The sequence below is a fragment of the Bactrocera latifrons genome, unplaced genomic scaffold, assembly GCF_001853355.1.
Source record: "Bactrocera latifrons isolate USDA-ARS-PBARC rearing strain unplaced genomic scaffold, ASM185335v1 scaffold_47, whole genome shotgun sequence".
Classification (NCBI taxonomy): domain Eukaryota; kingdom Metazoa; phylum Arthropoda; class Insecta; order Diptera; family Tephritidae; genus Bactrocera; species Bactrocera latifrons.
In genome coordinates, this window is record NW_017537123.1 from 216,916 (window position 1) to 235,937 (window position 19,022).

At 37.4% G+C, this 19,022-nt stretch overlaps 2 protein-coding genes across 5 annotated transcripts; one reads left to right on the forward strand and one right to left on the reverse strand.

Annotated features, from left to right (window-relative positions):
- Window positions 1-2,970: 2,970 nt before the first annotated feature.
- Window positions 2,971-18,221, forward strand: LOC108973270. Of its 4 annotated transcripts, none has more exons than XM_018940398.1 (24): window positions 2,971-3,213; window positions 5,353-5,554; window positions 5,623-5,970; window positions 6,062-6,156; window positions 6,282-6,406; window positions 6,580-6,656; window positions 6,867-6,999; window positions 7,112-7,254; window positions 7,391-7,577; window positions 8,952-9,064; window positions 9,122-9,382; window positions 9,550-10,632; window positions 10,750-11,206; window positions 11,258-11,421; window positions 11,478-11,571; window positions 11,646-11,730; window positions 11,813-11,952; window positions 12,732-12,986; window positions 13,041-13,375; window positions 13,448-13,515; window positions 14,949-15,118; window positions 15,197-15,412; window positions 15,473-15,598; window positions 17,876-18,221. In XM_018940398.1, the coding sequence occupies exons 2-24, from the start codon at window positions 5,479-5,481 to the stop codon at window positions 17,928-17,930; spliced, it is 4,806 nt and encodes a 1,601-aa protein (XP_018795943.1). In that variant the 5' UTR covers window positions 2,971-3,213; window positions 5,353-5,478; the 3' UTR covers window positions 17,931-18,221. The 4 variants fall into 4 exon arrangements, with proteins under 4 accessions (XP_018795943.1, XP_018795945.1, XP_018795944.1 ...); XM_018940400.1 differs by having other exon boundaries at window positions 12,750-12,986; XM_018940399.1 differs by having other exon boundaries at window positions 6,297-6,406.
- On the reverse strand, window positions 16,493-17,133 carry LOC108973196. The gene is made up of 3 exons (XM_018940264.1): window positions 17,073-17,133; window positions 16,917-17,003; window positions 16,493-16,721 (listed from the first exon to the last, which is right to left on the reverse strand). The coding sequence occupies exons 1-3, from the start codon at window positions 17,131-17,133 to the stop codon at window positions 16,591-16,593; spliced, it is 279 nt and encodes a 92-aa protein (XP_018795809.1). The 3' UTR covers window positions 16,493-16,590.
- Window positions 18,222-19,022: the final 801 nt, after the last annotated feature.

The following is a 19,022-nucleotide window of genomic DNA, read 5'->3' on the forward strand; positions in this document are numbered from 1 at the left end:
AGAAGCTATGATAATTGGCTGAGAGCGCAACAACAAAAGCCACTAAGCATGCAACGATCTTGCAACATTTACGAAATTTACGATTGGCAATAACAACACTTGCTGCTAAATGAAAAGCTTCGTGCTGCAAGCCATGTAAGAATGAGTCATTGCTTAGTTAGGGCGAAAAGCAATGAAACAATTCAACGAATATTAGTCTGCAAGAAAGCAGCATCACTACAAACTCCCGCATATTATATTACGTAGGAGGAAGCCCCACAAACAGGAAAGAAACTAAGAAACTTTGTTCTTCCCTTTCTATAAATCTGCTAGCACTTTTTCGTCGGCTATCATCAGCAACGAGCAGTAAAACCCCGTTGTTTATATAATACAATAACACCTTTTAATGGATTTCAATTTTAGTACTGTTGTCACTTCTTTTTGGTTTACGTCAATAATAAGTATTTTAATTTTACCTCGATAATATCGCATTGCATTGTTAAATGTTAAAAATGTCACTTTATGCGTATATCACAATAAAGAAACGTTTTTTTTCACTTTTGAAAAAAAAAATGTCGTTGAGAGTGACTTTCATAAAATTGCAGGTATATGGTAATTGGTCATGCTCTCAATTCGATCATAATTGTATATTAATTACTGAAAATGTATAAACAACATTACCAATTTATTAGCATTCTTAAACCTCTTTTATCAAATAATTATTACCTTCTTTACATATCGTTCTGCCTGGATTACTGATCCACAATAAACTTTCTAGATCAATGATCAACAGAAAATTTATTTGCGTTTGGGCTTGTTGAAAAGATAGAAAAGATCCAAAATTCTATAGATATCAAAGGCTTTATTTATGCACATGACTGCTAACTGGCAGTTGACCTCCGATTGTTGTGGGATAATTTACACAAACATACAAAACATAGGTGTGAGCGACGGTTGACGTATTGATAATATTGTTGGTGCGCTGATCTTCAACAACTAAGCAGTGGACTGTGGCTTCCGGTCTGCACGGTGTTGTAGTCCATCGAACTGTCGGCATCCAATACCATAAGGTGTTAACGGTAGCCTCAGAAGCAAATACTCGTATATATTATGCATGTACAATTCGCCAAAGCAACAATATAGATATATATAAACGCAGGTAAATATATATAATTGTACAATACTTTTCATTTATCAATTTCTACGTGGATTTTCAGATTTAATTGTGTTTGCTCTAAAATAGGAACAATAGTTATAGTTCTGGTCAGTTGACCATCATGGTTTTTCGCATCAAATCTACAATGTTGTATGTTGTTGTTAATGGGTTAATGGTAGTATACATACAGTGAAATTCTTCATGACCGGAGATTTTGATTGCAAAAATGAGTGTTTACAATGTATTCTTATAGTCAGAAGTCAGAAGTCGGAAGTCAGAAGTAAGAAGTCAGAAGTCATACATAGAATGCATAGGAAAGCGCTATGAGATAAATATTATGGACATTTTGAAATTTAACGGTTTACATTCTGAACACGCGAGGCAATGTATTTCATATAAGAAGCGATCGAAGAAAATCAAAACTTAAAAAATTATGAATTTCTATGAGCATTATATTTGTTATTTGGCATGCCCACCACACCAGCACCAGCTAGTTGCATAAGATTTGCCCAAAACTTATTTCAAACATGCGTCCGGATCGTAATGGAACCGTTTATGCTGCCTAAATTAGTGAGGATTTAATTGACATTAAAGGACTTGAGCTGAAACAAAAATTGAAATAAGTTTTACCAAGCAACGCATTGTCATATGTTTTGCGCGATACCGTTTATTCATGAAAATTATAACCTGATATATTTGGCGACTACAATTAAAATTGAATGAAATTGGTATATTTCCATGCTCTGCCCACAGCAGAACCAATAAAGGCCGGATTCGTTGACCTTTCAAGCGGTATCAAAAATGTCAATAGAAATATATTGGCAGCTTTTTAACATATTGACTGTTTGCTACGCAATGGTTTATCGTAAGCGCAGAGTGGCGTTTCTGGCCTGCCAATCACAACTGTGTCCGACACGCGTTCCGTGTTCTTTATGAAGCGGCATTAAATAACAAAAACAAAGCCAAGTACAAATATTGAAGCAAAAAGCTTGTGTTGTTCATTCAAACATGACCAACGACGCAGCAGCCGCGCTGCGTATGCTGTTGCCGAGGGCTCCAAGGCATAACCGTCAACTTTGTAGTCAGAACGCAAACAATATTCTCAGAAACAGACCGCATTTGCCAGAGACCTCAGTGTATAGTGGAATAGTTTCGAGAACTTCTGTTGTTGGAATAAATAGTCCGATGACATCAGAACACACGGCTAAATCGGTGGAGGGATCGAAATGATCAGTCCGTGAACGTGTAAGGTCGTAATTTGGCAACAGTGCGCGGCAATATTTGCTTATGCGAAGTGTGCGTGTGGCCTGTATGATTATATATGTGCTAGTGTTGGTGGTATAGTTATGGCACCTTGCCGCGTCGGCGACAACTCCCACAAATAACGCCGGGCAGCGCGACAATCATGCGACCATTATCGTGCGTTTGTGCGGCAGAGTCATGTTAGTGGTGGTAGCAGCGCAGATTTGCATCACAATAGATTTCGGTATTCGTATCATTTTCGAATTGTTACTATTGTGTGTGCGCATCTAATTATTATTATTTTTTTTTTGTTTCTGTATGAACTGAATGCGTGGCTTCGTTATTTTTTACATTGTTTTAGTTGTTATTGTAACATTAAACTCCAATATTCATTGTGCGCAAGTGTTAGTGTTATTCGTTGATGGACAAACGCTTTGTTGGCCCCAACCCAAAATCGCCAACCACCCGTATCAGGGGCTTGAGTTCTGATGTGCGCTCAACACTTTTAGTACAGCGTGATATTTTCCAGCAATCGGTCGAGTTTTCCGGACAATTGTACCATTAATTGGAAAAGAGTACAGTTGACATATAAATCCTACGAAAATTCAAAAAAGGAAAATTCATTTAAATTCTAATAAGTCGAAAGGACGAAGACGAAAGTAGAAAAGTGAAATTTGTTGCGAATACGCGCGTTTACGGATTTGTGAATTTAACAAAAAAAATTGAATGTTATGTTAAGTAAGATACTAATAAAAACTTTTCGAAAAGCATTTTATCGGAAAATTAAACAAGGATAGCTTTGATTCCTTTAAGATTTGTGGTGAAAATATATGAAAGTAAGTTAAAATAAATGCTTCACCTCATAATGGTATAATTTAATGATCTGAAAGCAGAGCGGAGAACGCGTAAAGCTTGCGTTGGTGGTTTTGGACCAATATTATCTTGATCTAAGAGTAAGAATAAAGCTGTTAATACATACTTTAGTCTCCGATTGATGTATAATTATAGGAGTATTGCGTTCTTCCAAAATTGTGCAAAAATGTCGAATATTAAAATGCATTTTGGACTCATATTGAAATATAGCCAGACGTCTAAAAGCATCTTGTTATAATTTGTATAAACATATAGGAAAAGTTCAATAAGACTTTTAACATGTATTCTTTAACATATATATTTTGCTTACTCAACTAATTAGTGGAATAAGCTTTTCTATACTTTATAATCTGACCACATTTTGTTCTAAATATAAATGTATTTTTAAAATGAATGTCTTTAAGTTACATTTATCAATATTTACTCTAATTTCATTGATCACATTCAAAATATATTATTATAACGTTTGCTTCACTGATTTCAATTATAACGGAATTTTTAACCCCCACTTAATATTTTTGTGGCTATAAGGCTTAATGCTACAAAAGTACATTTACTTCGACTTTACGGAAATGTTTCAACATTCTTCAACACCACAAGAGATATAACAGTAGTAGGAAAAGTGGGCGAGCTATCCAAATCGAATGCCAACGCCGTGTGGCAAATATGCCACGCTTCTGCTATAACAACAAAACCAGCAAATAAAGTAACTAGAACGAATGAACAAGTGAACAATAAATGTCAAAGTGACAATTGACATTTTTCACTTTTAACAAACTCATGTATGGTATATAGAAAACCGTACGCAACATACACATACATCGAACCGGAACCAACATCCGGCCATGCTGTTCACAATAAAAAGATGATCGCTGGAAAATCGAATTCAAGCATTGGAATGAGTTGCCCACGAACTCAAGTACCTCATATTTGTTGGCTTATGGTAATCACTTTGATAGTCATTTCGTTACGCATAGTGCTCCCACTGACCAAAAAGCAGCTTCCATCGAGTGACGGTTAAGCAACAACAAAAGTACATATGTGTTTAAATGCCCCACAATAGTTTTAACAGCTTTTGTATATATCAAAAATGCATACATACAAATATACATATGTAATAAGGGTAAGAGTTGCAGCTTTCCGTTGGCTAATTCAAATTTTTAGCCTTTGTATTTTGTCTGATTCTAAATGGTCATAATATCACTTTATTTAGGTCAAAATCATTTTCTGGTACAATAATATTTAGTAGTATATGAATTGAAGAATTAAAATAATTTAATCATGAAATTACTATTAAGTATTTTATTAAAGTGTATAGTAAAAATATTGTTTAATTTGTACCCAGAATTTTTTGCCGTTACTTAGTTCAATCGTATGGAATATTTATATTGCAAATACCATATTGCTATTGCATTTGCTCGTCCATTTAAGTTTTTCTATTAAAAGAGTAATTTTTTTTTTAATATAGGGAATTTTCAACCTAGAACAAGTATCGAATCTACATATTTATCAGTAGATGCGTTGTTGTTGTTGTTGTAGCGGCAGAATTCTGCCGAGTTGACAGTCCTTGGCCGGATAAAAATCCGCGTTCGGTTACGTAGACCCGACTGTCGTGAGAACGGCTGCAGATGCGATCTTTTCCATCGGTTAGAAAGAAGATTAACAGAGATTAAATCCTGTTACAAATGTTTCCAATGCGAATCGACCTCCTATAATGCACCGACAAGTTTTTGGACCTTATTCAATATTTTCCATTAAGAGAAATTTCCACTTGTTTTCAGGTACTCTTTTTATTACTCCCATTTATGTGGTCAAAGTCTACTTTGAACGAGGTTCTTCAAATATGAGTGTGAATATTAGCAAATCATCTGCCAGTATGAGTAATCCAAATAACGATTTTTCTATAGGTAGTAGCGAAAAACTTTAAACAAGTATACATTAACAATTTTGGGCTGATGTTTTTGGACGAGATGGTTTTGTTTTAGCATATTATGTAACTAAAACTTTCATAGTACTACAGTAAATATTAACACTATCAAATATGTATGTATGTTCTTACAAAATTACATATATTACCGTTATATATTTTTCTATGCTTTCAGTTTAGACTAATAAGTATGCGATCTGTAAGAATGTGAGCAGATCCGCCGACCGTCTTATAAATAAATACAACCAAATCATTGGAAAGACGAAAAATATAGTCAGTACTCATTAGGCTCACTAAGGCAATGACAAACTCCAAGCAAACATTTGATTTTATATACTTAGCTGTAGTATTTAGTATAGGCTTTCAAGCCAGTTACGGTGAGCATTCCATATTCATATCACAATTACATTAAACCGCCAATTTGTTGCGTTGCCAATCTCCGTAGCACAAACAACGTGTAAGAATGGTTTGGGACGCGTCCTATACGAACGACTGCCCAACCAACAACTACAGGGTTACGACGATGATGTAGTGCGCGACACAGCGCCCCCATTTAGAGTCTTAGAAAAGTGCCAAGACTTGTGTCTGCGCGATCGCACCGGCACCAACAACTTGGTGCGCACCTGCACCAGCTTCGACTTTCAACCAGGCAGTCGCATCACCTCTTTTGGCGGCACCTCCGAATACGAAGAATCCCTTTGCTACCTAACATCTGAACAAGCAGGCCCTGAGGGTATCGGCAGTCTGATGCTGGTACCAAATAGTGTGCATTTCAATGAGATTTGCTTGACCTGTAAGTACCAGCACAGAGCAGAATGCCCAATTCCAATATCATTAGATTCTATATAATTAAATCAATGCATTTATTGCTTCATAACTTGTAGCGAATCGCCCGGAAAGAGAATGTCCCAGTAGGCGGTATGTGTTCGAGCGGCATCCGCGCAAGAAATTGAAATTACCAATCTCGGATGTTAAGGAGGTGTGTGTGTGATGACTATCAGCTAACTATAATTGTTACTTATTTAATATTATCGTTGTTGTTGCTATGATTATTGTATTTGGTTTCTCAGTACTTGTAATACTTTTATCGTTAACACATTCAAGTTTGTATTCATACAGTTTACGGCAGCGAATCGTTCGGATTGTGAGGATAAGTGTTTGAATGAATTCGCATTCGTTTGCCGCTCCGCCAATTTTGACTCTACAATGCGTTCCTGTACGTTAAGCAGGTGAGTGGTACATATGAATCTATGTACATACATATATCGATTGGTTCAGTATAAAGATGCACAGCTCTATAGTCTTTAAAGCTTTTATCTAAAAATACTCAGTGATAGTTGTCTACATTGTACTTGGGTGAACATAACTATTGCAAATTAAATATTTATATCCCCATCAACAGGTTCACACGCCGCACACATCCAGAATTACTGGAAGATGACCCCAACTCTGACTACTTGGAAAACACCTGCTTGAATGGTACGCAAATCCAGTTTCATAGTCCTTTTCATTTTGCTCTATTTGCACTTACTAACACACATACATTTAATAACCGGCCAAGCGTATATCTTCTAATCATTCAAATCAAAACAAATGCCACTTATCGAAAACTTCCTTACGTACACACATATGTTCATATATTCCGAAGTATACACCTGGTCCAAGCAATTAAATATCAATTTTTCGTAGCTGAGCGACGTTGTGACGGTCTGGCCGTGTTCGTTAAGGAGGAGAATAAGCGACTAGGCGGTCCCTTCGAAGTGGATATTTTCAATAACATGACTTTGGAGGAATGTCAGACTATGTGTCTACGCGCCGAGAAGTAAGAAGCGCCATTTGAAAACAGCAACGAAATTACATAATAATTTAGTTGCCGTTCCTTGTGCAAAAATAATGAAATAATTACCAGCATAGCATATGTTTTGCAATTTCAGATACTTCTGTCGTTCTGTCGAGTTTGATGATCAGACGAAGCAGTGCATTTTGTCTGAGGAGGATTCTATTTCACAGAAAGACGACATCAGTATCAGTTCCAGTCCAACACACCATTTTTACGATTTAGTCTGCTTAGACAACCGTAAGTGAAAGAGATATTTGTGTAGAAATACCCAACCATAGCAAACATACCCTCGTTTGCCCATAAATATTATTTTTAAAACAAACCTTTTTAGCTATTCATTTGATTTCACTATCTCAATTTATCATTGTTGCAGAACGTGCCACTGATTATCCAGATAATTCCGTTACGTCGCATTTATTTTCTTCGGGTCGCCGACCAGACACGGCTTTTCAGCGTTACCGAAACTCACGTCTGGGAGGCGAATTTCATTCCGAGATTACTGGCCGCTCCTTGAGCGAATGCCTCGACGAGTGTTTGCGTCAAACTAGCTTCCAGTGTCGGTAAGTGGATGATGCAACTGATATATATTTTCTGCTACATATAAACGATTGGGTCAACGAATGTAAATATTATCACCGATATCAAGAAACTAGTGCTCTTACTAATATGAGTATAAAGTAGAAAGATGAATTGTTGAAGCATTTTGATTAGAATTTCAAAACAAATTTCCGCAAAGGTAGGTACCGCAAATATATGCAACCATGATTTTAACAACTTATTGTAAGTTCGTAAATTCAATAAAAATTTATAGCAAATCAATATTGTGTGAACCTGGAAACTATACTAAGTGACCAACAATAGAATCTTGGTAAAGAACTTATTCACGAAAATAATATAAAGTGTATATCTTAAGACAACTTATCCACCTCGTTGCGGTTGTTCCTGTTGAGAAAGATATTGTATTTTCAATAACGGACTCCTTGTGCCGACGTTAAAACTTTTTTTATATATACTTTTATATCAAATATTGTATATGTATGTAACCTATGCCATTATGAAGAAGAAATGAATTTGTGCTTAGAAATCGCAGTTTAAGGCATTCATTCATGTCTTGTAATTATACCCTGAACAGGGTATGTTAAGTTTGTCACGAAGTTTGTAACACCCAGAAGGAAGCGTCGGAGACCCTATGAAGTATATATATAACTGATCAGTGATCAGCTGAGTCGATTTAGCCATGTCCGTCTGTCTGTATATATACGAACTAGCCCCTCAGTTTTTAAGATATCGTTTTGAAATTTTGCAAACGTCATTTTTTCTTCAAGAAGCTGCTCGTTTGTCACAACTGCCGATAGCGGACCACTGTAACAATCTGAATCAACTTCTTGTATGGAAAAATTTTACATTTTACAATGTATCTTCACGAAATTTAAAGCAACAATGTAATGTTCGAAGAAATTGTTCAGATCGGTTAACTATAGCATATAGCTGCCATACAAACCGAACGATCGGAATCAGGGGCTTGTGTGGAAAACTTTCTCATTTGACGTGGTATCTTCACAAAATTTGGCATCGATTACTCCGAAGAAATTGTTCAGATCGGATTACTATAGCATATAGCTTCCGTACAAACTGAACACACAGTTACTAAAAGAAATGCACCTGTGAAGGGTGTATTAAGTTCGGTGCAGCCGAAGTTAACGTTTTTCTTGTTTTATTCTTAGAGTTGTGGTTGTCATTGTAAACTAATTAGCGCAACAAGTTGAAAGCAGACATAACTGTCACTACGGTCTTTTTTTCTATGTTGTCCCGTTAACATTTCAAGTAGCTGGCAATAAATAGTTGTTCGGTGATTGAATGAAATTCATTAAATAAACTTGCCACGCTAAATGCTTGATCTTTAACGCGTGTATTTATTTACCTTTTCCTTATAGATCGGCGGTTTACAGTGATCGCTTTCGCACTTGCCGCTTGAGTCGTTACAATCAAAAGGATGGTATGCGTATTATTTACGACGCAGACTACGATTATTACGAGAATCTAATGCGTAAGTAGAGCAATTCCGTTGCTACAGATTTCTCTGATTGTGTTATTTTTATGCAAGTGAACGTGATTGGCGGTGGCGACACGGATGGACACGGTGGCATTAGCAATGGTGGCAGTCACAGACCAAGTGAGCATGGAAGCTCCAATTGGCGACCCCCCATTAAAGATGACGACCGTTATGGCACGGGAGCTGGAGGCAGTAGCGGTGGTAGATACCCCGTTCCCGGTGGCGGTACGGCTGGTTCAGGGACACCTATTGGTGGTAGTGCTGATGATTACGGACGCCCTTACGATCGCTATCCAACACCTAATGAATATGGTAGGTTTGAGACATGCAATTATAATTGTTAGTTCATGTTTAACTGTAATACATTTACTAAATTTTTATTTCTAACTTTCTTTAATATTGTAATTCTTATGTGTGATTACATAAAGATACCCGCTAACAAACTAACAACTAACACTTTATTAACACTCCTTTCCTAGATCGTTATCCAGGTAGCGGGAGCGGCGGTGGTGACCGGTACGCTAACGATGGTCGTTATCCATCATCTGTTGACAGTCGCGATCCATATGAAGAACGCTTTCCACCGGGACGCTTTCCTGTTGGCGATCAAGAGCGATATCCAAGTGATCGTGATCGTTATCCGGGTGTGGGATTAGATTTATATCCAGGTGATCGAGAACGTTACCCAGGAGAGCGTGATCGTTATCCCAATGATCGTCTTCCATTCGATCGTGACCGTGACCGTAATCGTGATCGTGATAGTTTTCTTATTAGGGAGCATGATCGTGATAGATATCCTGGTGGTGATCGTTATCCTGGAGATCGAAATCGATATCCATTTGGGGATCGAGATGGTTTCCCGATCAGTGATCGTGAACGTGAACGTGAACGTGAACGTTATCCAGGTTTTAACGATCGTTATCCACCAGGTCGTTATGGCGAGGGTAACCGTGAACGATATCGCGGTAGTGATCCTTACCCAATTGAAGGCTATCCACGTCGGGGTCCGTATTCTCCCCGCCCTCTAGGCCGTTATCCCATACCTTCAATCAACGATAACGGATTACCCGGTGATCTGCCTCACACTAGACCTTATCCTCCGGATGATGATCTACCCTATCGTCCTTATGCTACTGCAAGCCGTTACCCACAAGATCGTTATGCTAGTAGGTACCCCTCACGCTATCCACCGGAAAGAGATCCTGTATATGGCTACACTGGACGCGATGCCCCTGACAACTTCTTCCTTGATAAACGTTTTCGTCCCTCCTCCATTGACTCGCGCTACCCTTTGTTGACCGATGGACGGGGTGGCCAACCCCCGCAACGATTTGGACCAGATGGCCGTTATCCTCCAGATGATTTAATACACACTGCTCGAAGACCAGAACCAGATTCAGCAAAGCGTTATCCCCCAGCACCTTTAGTGCCACCCACAACCATAAGTAAATACCCCTCTACACCAAACCGATTTCCGGTAGGTACTGACCGCTACCCCATCGATATATATAAATATGGCAATCGATATGGTAGCAGTGGTAGCAGCAGTGGCGTAAGACCAGGTGAGCTCATGGCAAATTATTAAATGCACTAACCAACTAGACATTCTGTTGTGTTATTAACTTGAAATTTCTTCAAATCGGAGGTTAAGTAATAAATACTTGAGTATATTTATTTAGGTTATGATCGTCCACCTCCGCCACCACATTATTTTGATGTAGATTACGAGGAACGCTATGGCGACCGTTATGGTGGCTATGATAGGGAATACGAGGGACCTATCGGCAGAAGACCTTTGGGTGGTGGTGGCGGCTATCCTCACTATGAAAGTCCCTTCAATCGTCCCTATGGACATGGGCTGGGTGCTCCACCCCTACTTGACGACAATCGACCGTTGCCACCACCATTACATCCCTATGGGGCAGCTGGAAACATTGGACCAGTAGCGTCCGGCGGTGGTTCATCACGGCCCCCCGTGACGCGTTGTGAGGAGACTGACAATTTCAAACAAATCGCAGCAAGACACAAAATGCGCCGACACTATGTGCGGCGGTCACTAGTCGTGCCCTCTCTAATACAGTGTGAACGAGAGTGTATTGAATCTCGAGAATTTATTTGTCGTAGCTTCAATTACAGGTATGCTAAAATAAGCCAAAAATAACAAGTCTAAATCTTTTCCTTCAACAGGGATGCCGCCGCTACAAACTACGATGAGCGCGATTTGCCCAATTGTGAGCTAAGTGATCGGGATTCACGTGAACTGGACGTCCATGATCCAAGCAATTTCGATGCGGCTAATTACGATTACTACGAGCGTAGTTTGGGTCGTAGTGATGGCGAGTGTATGGATGGTGAGTGGATAACGTGCTTAAACCAGAGAGTAAAGTTAAACATATGAGAATTTCAGTGACGCAGACTTGCAACGAGGAGGGAATGGAATTCACTATACGCACTCCGGAAGGATTTCTTGGACGTATCTATACATATGGGTACTATGACCGGTACGTACAATGTTCACATTGTATATTTGACAGTATAATGTTTCTTCAATTACTTATATGTCACGATTTTTTAGATGCTTCTTCCGCGGCAACGGTGGCACTGTAAATGTGCTACGCATCAGCGGTCCACAAGGCTATCCCGATTGCGGCACCCAAAGAGTATACCAAATTTAAATCTCTTTATCTCACTAACTACCATTACAATGTCTTCATATTCCAAGTAATTTAATTATATTTGCAGTATGGCGACACGCTGACCAACATTGTTGTTGTGCAATTTTCTGATAATGTGCAGACCAGTCGTGACAAACGATATAATTTAACTTGCGTCTTCCGTGGACCGGGGGAAGCAGTTGTCACTTCCGGTTATATTGGTGCAGGGTAAGCCAGACGAACTGAAGTGGTCAGTTGTAGAAACCGATGAATTCTGTAGCATACTTGTAGGCGTATATGAAGTTTCACAATTGTGTAGTGAGTAGTTCGCCAACATGAGCGGTTACTCTATTTGTCTAAAAAAAATTCGTTTATATAAATCTGTAAAGCATATTGTGTTGGTATAAGCCTTCATCACGTCCCAACTCGAAAAAATTTTTAAAATAATTGTTGTACTACATATTATAGTAAATCTCGGATTTGCAGAGGGAAAATTGTATATAAATGGCTCCTTAATTGAATGATTATTATCGGCAATTTCATTAACTTCTGTCTGATATGATATATACGTGTCATATAACTGATAAATGATTAACCCATATGGCTAGTCATTTAATTTTTTATCCAAAATTATCTTCTCTTCTTTTATATGTACTCACAATAGAATTAGATTTTATTTTGTACCGAATACTTCTTTCAAATATGTTTGGAACCAAGTTTACGACGCATGCGGTAATCTTATAGCACACTCACTAGTTAATCTGCACATTTGCTTAGCTAGTCGACTGTCCAATCTCTATTCATAAGGCTGAACACAAGTGAGACAAAGGTCTTTGGTTTCACTATGGTCATGGCCACAATATACATTAATTTTAATTAGCTCTCACTAATCCCGGTATCTTGCTTTATATGTAACACAACGAAGTGATATGGAAACCAAGATAACGAGAGGTCTTGTGTTTTTGTTAAACTTTGTTGCTTCGGAAATAATATGTTTCTGTATGAAGTCTTTCTGAATCCGATAGATCTGGCAGTCCTATACCCATTGAATACCTTCCTGCGGAGAATACACTAAGTTCTAAAGTCCGTCTAATGATTCTCTATCAAGGACGCCCAACAACCACGATAGCAGTGGGAGACCCACTGACTTTCCGACTGGAGGCACAAGATGGTTACAATCACGTAACTGATATATTTGCCACTAATGTAGTGGCACGTGATCCATACTCGGGTAGAAGCATACAACTTATTGATAGATTTGGGTGAGTGGCCAATAATCATATTGAGAGATGTGTATTTGCTATCTCCAATTACAGCTGCCCTGTGGATCCTTATGTGTTTCCCGAACTTGATAAACTGCGTGATGGGGACACATTGGAGGCGCGTTTCAATGCCTTCAAAATACCCGAGTCAAATTTCCTTGTATTTGAAGCTACAGTTCGCACTTGCCGTGATGGTTGCCAACCTGCTTATTGTCCAGGTGCAGCTGGTCGGCAGGAACCTTCTTTCGGACGGCGCAGACGTTCACTAAATTTTACCGATGTTGCAGAAATCGAAACAAATACCAAACCTGTATCTGAACGTTTAATTGACGAATTCTCTGAAGTTAATAGTACCAAAGTATTGGGTACGATTGGAGACTTTAACAAGAGTAAGGAGCTTTTTATATAAAAACCAATTGACAAAGTATATATATTTTTAACCCCAATGGTGTCATTTATAGCGATTACAAAAGATGACAAGTCCAATGAGGAGTTAGAGGAACCAGAACAAGTGCGTGAAATGATTGAGGTAAGTTTTGGCAAATATGAATCTTGTCGTCATATGCGCATGCGAGGAATTGCCAAAGAGATCCTATCTTTCGCTGAGTTGCATTCAAATTTCAGTTTTGAATAAATGTATTATAAAATAAGGGTACTCATTTAATATGGCATTTATCTAATAGTCGCAAAGTGGCAAAATGGTAATTTGCCATGAATGCCGCAGAAAATAGTGTCTGTATTTGCAATTTTGTCGCAAAATAAATTGCATGTAAAAGTGAAAAGCAGTTTCGCGATATTACCATTTTGCGCAGTTTGGAATAAATGCCACAAGTTTGCGACATTAAATGAGTACCACTAATTTAACCAAATAAAATCATAGTTTTTAACATGAACAACTATCCTTAGAATCAAATAATAAAGTATAGTAAGTATTGTTAGTTCCTAGTTATTTGGGAAAAGGACAAAGAACCCAAGCAAAACGGTTGTATTTATAACCTAAAACTAAATGAGTTAGATATGGACTTATATATAAATGATCAGAATGACGAGACGAGTTGAAATTCGGATAACTGTCTCTCTGTCCGTCCGTCGATGCAAGCCGTAGCTTATGTAAAAAATGAAGCTATCTTGGTGCAACTTGGACGCCCACAAAATGCTATTAATCGAAAACCTATACAACCATACAGAACCTCTGGACTAACAATTTCTCATATAATACAATATATATTCCTTTTAATTCTTTCACTTTTCAGTACACAAATCACGAAGCAAATGATAGAACGGGATAAGCTTTGCACTATTAATTCATTTAAAATGCGCTACCTTATGACAAAAATTTTCCAAATCCACCCAAAACTATTTAAACCCCCAAATACCGGAAATGTGGGCTTCAGAGTCTATAGATGACTTTTGACTGAAAATTACGGTCAATGTATGGGATTCAAAGAAAGTCCTCTCCTGAGAACAGCATCACTGTGTATTAAAAATTTCTTAGCTCTCATATACTTAATCCAACGATTTTCTTACTTCCGATTTACTTCATACCGTATATATCGTCCAATATATGACTTGTCTCAATGAAAATGAAGGATGTGTTTGCCTAAAATATATAAAGTTGGGAGAAAACTTGACTTAGCCCCTTATAAATAATATCAGAAATTTCGAACACCAATCTTACTTTCTTTCTCGAACCAAAATTTTGTAAGATTATAAAATGTTCGGCTATACCCGACCTTAGTCCTTCCTTACGTGTTAGTATTTAAATTGTTTTTTTCGCGACATTGAAAATGCAATCTTGTGGGAACTTATTTATATACATGCTTATTTTTTATTATTATTATTGATAATGTCAATATATACATGCTTATTTATTATTATTATTGTATCAATATGAGAACACTTAAACATAAATGATTAGCTTTTATTTTTGATTGCATTTTTTCTTACTTTCCATTGGTGAAGGTATTTGAGACTCGTGAGGAAATCGAAAAGGACTCTTACCCACGGAAGCTAGTTGCTCCGATTGAGACCGTGTGCATGACACCCTCCGAGTATCATGGCCTTATAACAGCAATTATATTACTTATGATTTTGTTATTCAGCATCACTTTGGTCTCCGGCTTAGCTTATAGGTACGAGCAAATTGACTGAAAACTTAGTGAATCGGAAAGGGTACATTTTACGTAAAATCTTTTGTTTGTTTTGAATAGACGCTACTGGAGCACGATGACGAAGAATCGAATTGCCGATCGGCACTCTCCCATACATTCTCTAGGGCAGTCCTCGATACGCACGCACGAGCGCTTCAGTGAGATCGGTCGAATGGCTAGTGGCAGTGGAAATGCAATGCCAAATCGCACTGCGAATGCATTTCGTGCGAATATGTCAATCTTTGGTGGCAGTCTGCATAAAACATTTGCCACAGGGTATGCACCTTTTTTAAAATACACATTACACATACGTATACATAGGTAATTTTTCAATAGGAATTTAGCTCGAATGTGTCAACTGCCCGTAATAAATCCGATGCGTAATAACGGAAGCACAAATCATCAATTTGAGGACCCCAGTGAACCAATATATACCGATCCATCATTGTTCGAACGCTCAAGGTTCGTAAGCTTAAATTATTTATGGTGTTGTGTTGGTTGGTGTTATGCACGAAACACATATAGATACATTAAAGCGGGTCGATTTTTCTATTAAATTGCATTAAATTAACTGCAGAAATGTTCCACGGATCATTCTGAACAACTTTGTGTAAGAGACTATTGGTCTAAAACTGATTGGTCTAAATCTGAGTAATCGGTTGTATGGTAGATACGTATGTAATTTAGTAGTGCGATCTGATCGATTCCAACAAATGATCAATAGTCTGTGGAAATGTGACTACGTATTAAGTATTATTCGGTTATACCAAAAACTAAAAAACAAACGTTTATGAGGTTTTAGACCCTAGTTTCGTAGGCAAAGTTGTTCAGAATGATCCGTGAATCAATTCACGTATACGCCACTTTTTCGTGTTTTGGCTCCCTATAAATCAACCTGCTCTAATGTAGACTACATTTAGATATTACAACTTATAAAAACAAGAAATTTTCGTGAAATGATAAGGTCGGGTAACGCCGAAAGGAAAACATTAATTGACTATGCACTCTCTTTAGAATGTTTACTTTAAAATTTTAAAAGAAAAATTTCATAAGCTGGTTAACCATTTCAACGATTATTCGTTTATATTTAGTTAAGCACTTTTTAAATTGGAAGAATTCTACACCCTCACATGCCATTAAGTACATACTATGTATATGCAATAACTTTACGTAAAATAATTTTAGAATGTGAAAATATTCATGCCATATTTTTGCGCCCAAAAACTCGAAGCTTCCGCTTAATGCCGAGAAGAATACGTGCGTTTTAGTACAAAATACAATGAATATTTAATTTTCTTCCCCAAAAATCGTGAGTGGATTTTTGAGAACCTGTATTAACGAAAATGACAGTACTCATAAGAAAAAGATGTCTTTATTTAGAGATAGTTTTCATACATATACCCAAGGTATACGCAAACATTTAAAATTATATCGAATTCCATGGAGCATTCCGCTTACATTTGCCTGCAATTACAAATGTTTGCTTTGTTGCAATAACCATCGCGCCCACCTGCTATTTGGCATCTTAAGTTGCACCAATCTCCACCCTTCTGCTCACAAACGCCCTTGAAAGTCAGAGTATTAACTAGAAACAAAACAATGATAATTACGGTTCGATTATAAATTAAACTCGTATACTTTCAAGAACTATTAGAAGTTGAAAACTTAAAAAAAATATTATTTTATGTATTTTTTTGTCACATATTAGTTCAAAATCTCTTCTCAACACATAATCCATAGGCCAACTTAACTCATATCAAATATTTATATTTGTATGCACCTTCAAATTGTGAAGCATTCGCGTCGAACCCAAACAAAAGTAAAATAACTTGAGGAAACGCGAAACCAATGCATTTTCGCCGATTTTCTACAACAAGTACTCACCAAAAATTATTTCAGCACCGTCTATGAGTATTATTTTATCAAAAGCTCTAACTTCCAGCGCTGATACGTTTCAAAGGCAATCGAAAAGATTTCGTCTTAAATTGAAGTGACATTTTAATTTGCCATTCATTATTGTTGTTATTATTCTAGTTATCTCAATAAAGGGGCGTAGTGCAGATGCGCAACTCCATACTCTTATCGAATATTGAGAACCAAACGTTAGGTTTGATAAGCATACGAGTATGTACTATATGTGTGGAAGATTAATTTTAATTTTTAGAGAGAAATAAATTTGTTAAACCCAAAAAAAGAAATTAACTTATTTCAAAACAAATTTTTCTATGAAAATTACAAAGATTACATTAGTTTGGAAAAAGTTTACAAAACTTCATTTAAATAAATTAAAAAATAAAAAATAAAAAAAGTTCAATGGCTCAGTTATATATTTTTGAGTGCTGCTTCTCTTTTAAAAAGATCAACACAATAAAATGTATGAAGGGATGAGAATAGAAAGGTAAGACGATATATTGAATACCTCCGTACATACATATTTATGGATGGCTGTTACAGAATTTAATAAATTTAAAAGAAATGTTTCTATTAATAACATACACAAGAGCTGAAGACCTGTTTACACTAGCAAAAAAACATACATTCATGCATCTATGCAATAATCTTCGAAATTTTTGAAAATGTTGACATGACCCCAATAGACCGCAATTGGAAGAGGTTGTTCGAATGCATCTACATATTTGCAGGAGTAAATCGAATTGCAATTTTTTAAATATGTAATTGATAAGTTATTTTAACAATTCTCACTATTTTCAAATATTTAATTGAGTTTATGTATTCCAGATCCTTGCGCAGCCTGACCACAGAGGGAGAAGCTGAGAATCGTCACGCAGTGTAGGACCGCCTTATAGCACATACAAAATACATAAACATAATGCACAAAGAAGAAATTAAAAGTCATTGTAGATGCAGCAGATTAAGTAAATTACAGTATAATATTGCAAACATAAGAAATGTCACTTCCGTACCGTGCTACATAACATGTTTGCGTAACAAAAAGTTACATTACGAAAATGCATCTATAGACGGTATAGACTTTGTTGTAAGTGTATTTTTGAAAGCTTAATTTTAAGGAAGCTATGTAAAATAAAATTATGCGATTTGTGTAGGTTACATCTGCAATAAAAAATAATAATAATAAAACTGAGCATAAAAAGCAATACCTTATACAAAATTTGTTGAAGAACACCAGGAAAGAAAGGGTTCGCTTGCCAAGATCAAAGCCGAGAATATACTTTCAAGTATTGGCAACACTTTAAAATCACAATTTATTATCTTATATTACTTTCTTCTTCTTCTTGATTGGCGAGCATTACCCCTGTCGGCCAGCTTATCAAGCTCTTCGTACTCACGCATTTCGGCCTCTTTCGTTTTCTGTCTGCAAATGCATCTCGCTTCTCTCTTCAACTCTCGGTATCTATCCCATCCCGCACGTGTTGTGGTTGATCGTAACGTTGCGAGGTAGGCAGCCTGTTTTCTCTCCTCTGCGACACGGCACTCCTCGTCGTACCAGCTGTTCTTTTGTACATTCCGAAAACCAATGGTTTCGGTTGCAGCTGTACGTAAGGAGTTTGAAATGCCGTCCCACAGTTCCCTTATACCGAGTTGTCGACGAGTGCTCTCAGAGTGCAGGAGTACAAGCCGAGTAGAAAATCGTTCAGCTGTCTGTTGTGATTACAGCTTCTCGACGTCGAACCTTAATTGTGTTTGATGGCGTGCGTTTTTTGCTGCACAGAGGCGCGTGCGAAAACACTGGAGACGTGTCTTCCGTCTATCACAACATGATCGATCTGGTTGGTGGTTTTTCGATCCGGAGACAGCCAGGTGGTTTGATAAATCTTCTTATGCTGGAATCTAATACTACAGATAACCATATTTCGGGCCCGGCGAAGTCGATCAGCCTCAACCCATTTGGGGATGTTTCCTCATG

Bases quoted from the DNA above. Each gene is read 5' to 3' on its own strand.
- LOC108973270 (XM_018940398.1), top strand. From the start codon at position 5,479: ATGACAAACTCCAAGCAAACATTTGATTTTATATACTTAGCTGTAGTA. The intron at 11,207-11,257 runs GTATGCTAAAAT...TTCCTTCAACAG, and splicing joins TGTCGTAGCTTCAATTACAG to GGATGCCGCCGCTACAAACT. The intron at 12,987-13,040 runs GTGAGTGGCCAA...CTCCAATTACAG, and splicing joins CAACTTATTGATAGATTTGG to CTGCCCTGTGGATCCTTATG.
- LOC108973196 (XM_018940264.1), bottom strand. From the start codon at position 17,133: ATGTCACTTCAATTTAAGACGAAATCTTTTCGATTGCCTTTGAAACGT. The intron at 17,004-17,072 runs GTTAGAGCTTTT...TACTTGTTGTAG, and splicing joins GAAACGTATCAGCGCTGGAA to AAAATCGGCGAAAATGCATT. The intron at 16,722-16,916 runs GTGCATACAAAT...TTTTGTTTCTAG, and splicing joins GAATGCTTCACAATTTGAAG to TTAATACTCTGACTTTCAAG.